Genomic DNA, 8976 nt, shown 5'->3' with positions numbered 1-8976 from the left:
TGATCTTGTTTACATATCTAGAAATGTGATTTCTTCAAGTAAAGCCTATGTATACTTTTTGTGGCAGATAGGAAAGACACATGCATAAGAGTGTACACAAAATGGAGAAACACTGTCTCTCGTGCTCCTCCTCTGGAAGGTTAGCACTAGCATAGTTGTACGAAAATAAATAAACCTCTTGGTCATATTTTTTTTAATGATTATTATATTAGCAAGAACTGTCAGAATTACAGAACCAGCATTATTGGTTGTCTATCTTGAAGGTTTGGCTTCAAGCTGAGAACATGGAGTGCTAAGACAGTATTTTGTATAAATTTATTTGCATTTTAGCCTAAATCTGCTTGCTCCCTGCAAAAGAGAGAGTGAGCTGCAGTTTAGGAAGGTACCAGAAAGAAACTGATTCTTGCAAGAAAGTATTTGTTGCTGTTATCAAGATCTTTCAGTTAGTTTAATCTGTGTTCCTTTGAATTTTTTATTTGTAAGTGCTATACTGTAATCCCAGAGGTAGGGAGAAGTCTCCTTCTAAAACAAAGGAGTGCGTAATGTGACAAAATTACTTATCTTTTAGTGAAAGGGATAGAGATAATATTTATGTGTAGGTATTTCAAATATTAAAATTAGTTTCAGAATATTTTGCGCCTATGATGTTATGTAAGATTTTCAAGTGATTCTCTTAGAGGTGTTTGGGGTTTTTTGAGTCTCATAAGTATTTTCAAGAAGGAAGTGAGCTTGGAGAGAGGAAGGAAGGAAGCTTGCAGATTAATACTCCTAATTAGAAAGCAGCTACAACTTGAATAATCAAAATACCTTGGGGATAGTTGCAGCTTTTAAATGGGCTTTAAGTACTACCTGGCTTGTTATTAAACCTCAAGCAGTAGCTGCTATGTGTACTGTAACTGTTATGTATTGGTTCCTTGTGCTGTCTGCCTGAGCTTTGTGGATTCTTAGTGAGGGATTACTGCTTAAAGCTGTAATTTTAGCTCTTAATTTTTTGATGAATTTCTGGAAATCCATTTGCCAGCAACCACTGGGCTTTTGTGATTGATGTGATGATGAGCCTAAAACACCTACCACCTTCCTGTGGTGTTTGTGGTGTTAACTATATTTCCTGACTTTCAAGCTGGCATCGCTGGCGAGAGTATGTTGTTTGTGCTATACCCTCTTGAACTGAAATTGTCATTTGTAGGTCACTTAGACAGTAATTGTCACTTCTCTGAAATTGAGAGGTGATAAGTCATCATATGACATGAACCTGTATTCATTTGGGGGTAGTAGTTTCTGAAATTAGATTAATTTGTTAGACTTCTCTCTGTTGCTGGGAATAAGTAATAATGTCCCTGAATGCCTGAGCTGTCTTCAAAACTGTTATTCACAGGTTCATCATTATCTCAATGTTACTACTTTTTCCGTATATACTTGAGTTTAGGGTCATTATTAACTTTTCAGAAGACACTGCCTGAAGATCACTTTAAGATTAGTGCTTTACTTTCAGTGTGGAAGCAGGTTGTGAAGAATAATAGAAGTTCCATAAGACTTAAAGATGGAATGGGGTGATCTCATGCTATATGAGTTTCCTATGTCTGTCTTTACAGAAATAATTTTAATAGGCTTTTTTCACTTTTTAAGATAACTTATGTTCTTTGAGTTAGGGACTGTCATCAAGAGCAGTTCTAAATCGACCATATTGCTTTTACTGTGTTGTATCTTAATGGACTTTGATTCTTTGCAACTTTGGAAGACTTAACTATGAAAGTTACTTCACAAACTTTTGACATCAGTTTCTTTCGCTGTCTTCCTTTCCTCTGTGGACTAAGGGGTCCACATGATCTACATAGTATAGATAAAATGTTGATTTGCCTTTAAAAAAGCAAACAAACAAAAAACCAAAAACCTTCTGAACTGACTAGGAGCTTCAATATTTGTTCAGCTTTAGGTTGAACTTTCACCCTAGATTCCTAAAACACTAATTCCTAATACACCAGTCTGTACAGCAGAAGACTTTGGGCTCTGCTGCATAATTGCTGAAACTATTGAATTTTCTGTTGTCCAGACTTGCAGCTTAATCTGACTTATAGTAGTTAATGGTGAGCAATTGGTGTTTAGCACCATATGATGGCACTAAGTTTTGAAGTTCTGGTGTAGTTTATCTGCAAGTTTTATATGTTCAGTTTAGAAAACAAGTTTCCACAGATGTGTCTTCCTCACTTCAATCTGAAGTATAGGTCCTCGTTTTATTAGCTATAAGCCCCACCATATTTTTTTCTTATTTTTTATTGTTTACATATTGGCAAGAGGGATGAAAGTGCTTAGTGTAACTGGTTCTTTCCTCTAGAACTAAATTTCAATTAAGTATTAGTCTTATAAAAGGTAGAGAGACTGATTTAATTTTTTTTTAAATAGCACACTTTAGAAGGGATTTCAATAGCCCCTCTGTGGATTCAGTGGTCTGTAGCTTCAGTCATCTTCAAACTGAGATCTGGACTTCAGCTTCCCATATGTGAATGAAACTTCAGGACAACTAAAATGTTGTATTTGTTGGAAGATAGTTGAATACAGAAATGGCATTTATTAAAAAATGTTAAGTAATCTTATTTTGATTTCTTATGAAAAAAGTTAGAGTGAAATCTGATAATTCTGCATTATTGTTTACCTCTGTTGTGTAAGTTATTGCTTTTTCAAGTGTTGGCTCTTGTATACCTTCAGGTGCTTCACAGTGTTTCTTTATTAATCTGAGCCATACTTAATGTTTTTAACACTGGCAGTTCTTGAATAGTTTTGTGGAAGTGTCACTTAACCTGAAATAAATAATTACTAAAAAGAAAACATGATTTTGTAATAATGTATAGCTTTGCTGACACTGACATAGTTCTAACATGGCACCAATCATAATACCACGTGGGAGAGAAATGCTGTATTGAGTATTCTTTTAAAACCTTTTCTTTTTACCTCTTTACATCTGTTCCATTCTTTTCTGCTTCAGTGTGAAAGGTGTTTCTGCTGCTTTTCTGTAGCCTTTGGCATGTATTGTGGAGGTGTTGCTTCTTTCCACCTAGATAGTAGTTAACCTCAGGCTTCTCCTGAGTTTCATTCAGACCTTCCGCAGCTCAAATTGTTCAACTTAAATAGCTTTAAATGAATCTTGCCTTTACATAGCAAATCTGGTTTAATCCTTAATAGAGCACAGCAAGCTTTATGTAGCAAGCACTGTTTCTGATGAATGTTCCACTAAGTCAGGACACTTAAAATGGTTTCCTATGTGCTGGTTTTATTCAATGTCTAAAGACCTAGATCAAAAGAGAATGCTCTTCTGAGTTTTATTGTATTCACCATGTGAATTTATTAAAATCTGTGAAACCAACTGGGGTTTTAAAATACAGAAAGGCATGGCTGGATAGAAACCTTATTTTTCAGATATTGGAAGATTTTACATCTATGATAAGCAAAAATCTGCTGGTTTAGCTCTCTTACTGTACACTTGTAGTAAATACCTAAAGATGTATTGCACTTAAAACTGTATAATGGTCTTCATATCCAGCCCAGTGAGAATATTTGAGTGTAACACAGAAAAAATAGCTTTTTTATTCTCAACTGCATAAAACTAAAGTCTTGATATTTAAAGAAAACTACCTCTGCTAGATAGAGTAAATGCCTGCCAACAGAATTGTCAAATCAACTAATCAGCAAGATTTGTAGTATAAAATTTCTATATAGGAAATTTTTGTGGCCTTTGAGTAATGAATTTACAAGTATAGGCACAAATAAGGGTATGGCTGAATGATTCTGGTGGCTGTTGGTTTAGTACTAAGTGGAACATACCAACATTTATGAGTCCTACAGAGACCCTGTTGTGAAGTTGTTCATTTCTATTTATTGTGAATATTGTCTTTATAATATACTGTTCAACTTGATTTGTAAAAATAAACTTGAATGTGCTGATGCCTAAGGCATGAGGTTCTAGCTTGATATTGATACGTCTGTGCTTAAATTTCTTGTGTAGTTTTAGTGTTCTACATGAAATGCCTTGTATTTTTCTGCTATTATAAATTCCACGCAGTCAAAGTAAAGTTGTACTCCTGTCATAAATTTCAGATTCTTTTCCTTCTGATAATAGTAAATGTAGCTTTTAAGTTTTCCTTTCTAGGGAATACTGTTTAATTCCTTTAAACTTCTTGGTGAGTTGCTTTTTATGGGGGTAAAGCTCAGAATACCAGTTTCCAAAAGTTTTGTCAGACCAGTGAAAATAAAAAACCAGAAGCAATGGCAGTATGGGCAATCTCATATCACATCTTAGTAAACCTAGAAACTCTGTGCTTAGTTGCATGATTCTAGAAAACAGATTGCAGGCTAAATGCCTTGTTTCACTAAGACAATCTTCGTGTTCCTCTAAATATGCATAAATGTATTTTAAAAATACTATAGTTTATGTGCTTAGTAGAAAACGGTCACTTGCTTTTAGTGATATAAGGCTGCTTTAGAACTGCAATTTGAGAAATCAAGAAGAGACTTAGTGGCTTCAATATAGTTGGAATGGAAGGTACTCTGAGTGCTTCAGTTTCTCTAAACTATTTTGTAGAATTTTCAAAACAGAACAAGTGAGCTCTGCTGCAATTCAGAAATAAAGAAGATGTTAAAAAGCTCTCCAACTTTATGAGGAATTACAGACTCCCTTGTAAGGTTGTCAAGAATTAGTTAATGCTTTTTCTGTAGTAGTCTGCAGCTCTTGATAAAGAACCATTGTGCTTTGTAATTCTCAAATGTACTTTAAATCACTTGTGTGAATGAGACACATGGTTTTGTGGTTCATTGTTCTGAATCTTGTGCAACACACTTTTATCAGTACCTTTGAAAGCTAGGTAAGTATTGTAATTCTTGAATTCATAGGGTTCTCTCTTAAAACCTGAGTCACAGTGTTATGCTCTGCATTCTAACTGAACCTCCTACCAGTGAAAGTTTGTTTCCATATACCATGCAAAAATATTAAACTGATGCATTGCTTAAATTTGTAACTAAAGTGGTTTTAAAATATATTGGTTATCTTAAGCAGGTAGTGGATTTTGCTTTAGCAATTAATGAAATGCAAACAATATGCCCATTCTTTCTCCAGAGTGAGAAGTTATTAGCAGTTTTAGGAGAGTAAATGTGTGTATCTGAGAAATTGTCATAGATCAAATGCAAATCTGACTTTAACAGTAATCTAAATCTAATTTAGCAGTAATTATATAATTAATCTAAATTAATACTTGATTTGTTATTTTTTTAAATCTTTTACCGTTGCAGGAATTCTGTGCAGTATGTTTTCTCAGTGGAACTGGGTGGCCCATGGCTTGTATCTGCTCTTGAATGTTTGTTATCTTAAAGGTAGGACTTCTGTGTCTCAAACAGAAGAGACTTTGAACTTTAAGATTTTTGTCTAGATACTTGTGGGGTCGGGGCAGATAGCAAGGTGTATTAGGATGGAGAGACCTAGTCTATGCTTTCAATACTATAGTAGCATAATGCATGTTGAACCAGTATTCGTGTCTGCTTCTATTCATTGTTAAACCAGTGTTCAGGAATAGTGAAGACTTTTGGTGGAAGGTTGCTTTGATTCTACTGTCATCACTGGAGCCCATCACTGTAGCAAACTGAAATTTAGGTTGACATATGCTACATGGTATCTAAATAAGAGTGAACATGTCTTGGTCTGACTAAACACTGTTAAAGTAATAAGCTACCAGACAAACTAGTGTAGTAGACTCTTATCAAGTTGGAGTAATGGGCTACTGCTGTTGTGTAGCAAATGGTCATCCTCAGTACACTTAGTATGCGTGTTGATTCAAAGCAGTATTTCAGTCATGTAATTTATCTTTAAAACTTGAAACTTTGTGCCTCTGTAGCAATTGCCACAGTGTTACTGTTGTGTGGAAGTTCTTTTACTAGAACTATTAAGTGTGTAGAGTTCACTATAATTTACAAATATATTTACAGTTTACACGTGGAAGCTTCTGAAGTGGATAACTATTAAACTTTGCATGCAATTCTTCTAAAACTAGTCCACCACAACAAAGGTGCATGGTTATCCCAAATTTTTTTAATTGTTAACTTTATCAACAGAAAATACCTTTTTGGCTCAAGCGTATTACCTCGTTCAAAACATACTAAACTTTTAATCCATGACTCTCCTCTCTCTCTCTCTAAAGGCCTCTATTTATTAACAGAGCTTTTCTTGCTTGGTGAAATACTTTTTCAAAGCCTAAGGAACACTACAGTGGTTTTGCCCCTTAAATATACTTGGTGGTCCACTAATGCACTTGAGCATTGTAGCTGTCAAGTAACTAATTCATTTCCTGCTTAGACACATGTAGGATTTTTAACGTTACAGTAGTGTTTTAAAAGCAATATTGATTACACAATGTTTGGTAGTTTTTAATAAAGATGCAATTCTTTGTCTTTTTTAGTTTCAGGTGAACTTGTACAGTCATGTGGTCACATCATCCCAGAGTCTCCTGTATTGGCCCTTGGTTCCAATTTCACGGCATTTTGCATTCTGAATGAGTCTTGTCTTGACTTTGGCAATATCTATGCTAATCAGATTATCTGGAAAATCAAAAATAAAGTGGTACCTAAAGAGCAGTATCGTGAAATAAACAGAACAGTTTCCAGTGTCACATTTAATGACACTTCTTCTCTAGCTACTCCTCTGACATGCAACATTCTGGCAGATGGACAGTTTGAACAGAACATTTATGGAATTACAGTTACAGTAGGCTGTAAGTACCAATTTTCCTGTCTTTTATTATGATCTTAAGAAAATTGCTCTGAGAAACAGAAAAGAGAATGCAAACAATAGCAAGTGTGCACATTTTGAGACACTTCAACTCCTTTAGTTCTTGGATAGTAGTATTAAACATTATTATATTACATGCCATCAAAACTGATAAGTATGCACAGAATAGTTTTCTGAAAACAAAAATACTCCTGAGTACTTTAGTGTTGAAATAGGAAGAAAACAACACAACTAGAAACAGGAAAACATTGAAGCAGCAATATTTAAACTACAGATAGATGTGACTGTAACTGAAATAGATGCTAGGAAATTCGCTTTCCATATTGCTTGCTTTTATTTCAGTGCTCAAGGAAATACAGTAAGGTTTATATCCTGCTCTGATAGTAACTCTATGAAATTAATGTTTTCTTCATTAATGGACTGAGAAGTCTTTAGTACACCTCTGTCACTAAAGCTGACCTAGACTGCCTTAAGGATGAAACATCTCTATAGGTCACAAAATATTTTAAACTATTTAGTTATATATATAGTTATAAACTATAACTATATTTTAAAATATAGTTATAGGCTTTCCTTGTTCAAGCATAGTGGCACTTGCATAATTCTGAGCAAGTGGTCTTTCAGACAAGACTGAGGTTATAGGAAAGTAGCATGAGTAAATATACTAGTTAATTATTTGGTGGACTGTTTGTAAAGTGCTCAAGTGTCCCTAGTATTGGGGTACAAATAGCTGGTGAATTATGCTTCCTCCTAGTGTTGGCAAAAAGTATTGCAGTTGGTGCATGGTCTGTGTACAAAAGGCTGAATTCACAGATTAATGTGCCTCTAGCATGAGCTACAAAATGGTTTCACAGAAAAAACGTTTTGTCTTTCAATTTCTGAGGAGTAATTTCTCACTAGAAAAAATGCTGTGGAAGGGTGAGGACAGATACAAGATCCTAAGATGATAAACTGAATGACAGTATAGATAACATTCTACAGCTGAAATTCATATATGAATCTTGATGTGCATGTGTATTTAAAGCTACTGTATTTTCATATTGTCAAGTAAAGAAAAATCATGCAAACAATGAGAACAACAACAGGTTTGAGAATAATAAAACTATTCAGGAATAAAACTTAAAGATCCCTAGCATAGTTGTGTTGAAAATAGCATTCTGCTTTAAAGAAAAGAAGATTCTTCAAGTACACTATAGTTACGTGAATAGTGATGTTATAAAAGCTAGAAACAAACTCTTTGTATACTGTGTTTTGAATTTAGGAAGGAAAAAAATTAGTTCACTTGCACTCTAAAAAAGTTTCTTGCACACTATTAAAGTGCATTAATGAAGATCCTGTGTCTTTCTTGTAGGTGTTCTCAGTGTCCTTTTTGCACAGCTCAGGTGGAGAAGACACCTGTCACAGTTTCCTTAGAGTTTCAGTTATTGGCAAAGTCAGCATACACCATTCCAGCTGTAATGCTCGTTAGCATTTTTTCCATGTAAATTAAAATAGATGAGAGATGGTTAATACTAGGTTTTCTGCCTTGAAGAATGAGAAATCTTCTGTGCTTTTTCTGTCAGGTGCTTGTTCCTTATAGAGCCTGCTGTTTCTGAGCAGCTGGTTACGTTTCTTTACATCCATTACTGGATGGTATCTAGCACTTTTTGCCCTCTCCTTTAGAAGTAAATCTGGCTATAAATACTTATGGTGTTCACTGAAGTTGCTCTGATGAGACACTTAGTGTGATTCTTACTAGATTGAAATGTGTGTATAAATTAATCATTACTGACTTTTCCTGTACAGTGCCTCCAGAGAAGCCCAAGAACTTAAGTTGCATTGTGCACCAGGTGTCAAAACTCACATATCCTATGACTTGTACCTGGAACCCTGGGAGACATACATTCCTGGACACTTACTTTAGATTGAAATACAGATGGTAAGTAGCCTTCTATAGAATATCCAAATAATTCTGAAGAGTATTTGCATGCTAAATCAAGTTGCACTGAGGGAGGTTCAGATTGGGTATTAGGAAAAAATTCTTCACTGTAAGAGTGGTGAGGCTTTGGAACAGGCTGTCCAGGGGGTGGTGGAGGCACTGTCACTGGAGATGTTAAAAAAAATTGGTAGACATAGTGTTTCAGGAGGTGGTTTAGTGGTCATGGGGTTGTAGGGCAGACTGATGGACTTGATGATCTTGAAGGTCTTTTCCAACTTTGATGATTCTATCA

At 34.9% G+C, this 8976-nt stretch overlaps 1 protein-coding gene across 1 annotated transcript in view; it reads left to right on the top strand.

The window, feature by feature from the left end:
• The first annotated feature begins 5291 nt into the window (after positions 1-5291).
• IL6ST (interleukin 6 signal transducer) overlaps positions 5292-8976 on the top strand; it is a 24185-nt gene continuing 20500 nt past the window's right edge. The window contains 3 exon segments of the mRNA XM_010005343.1: positions 5292-5358; positions 6438-6749; positions 8552-8684. Of these exon segments, the coding sequence (XP_010003645.1) occupies positions 5292-5358; positions 6438-6749; positions 8552-8684 (512 nt within the window).

The sequence above is a fragment of the Chaetura pelagica genome, unplaced genomic scaffold (genome assembly GCF_000747805.2).
Source record: "Chaetura pelagica isolate M959 unplaced genomic scaffold, ChaPel_1.0 scaffold37, whole genome shotgun sequence".
NCBI classification, from domain to species: Eukaryota; Metazoa; Chordata; class Aves; order Apodiformes; family Apodidae; genus Chaetura; species Chaetura pelagica.
This window is presented reverse-complemented; position numbering and strand designations above follow the sequence as displayed.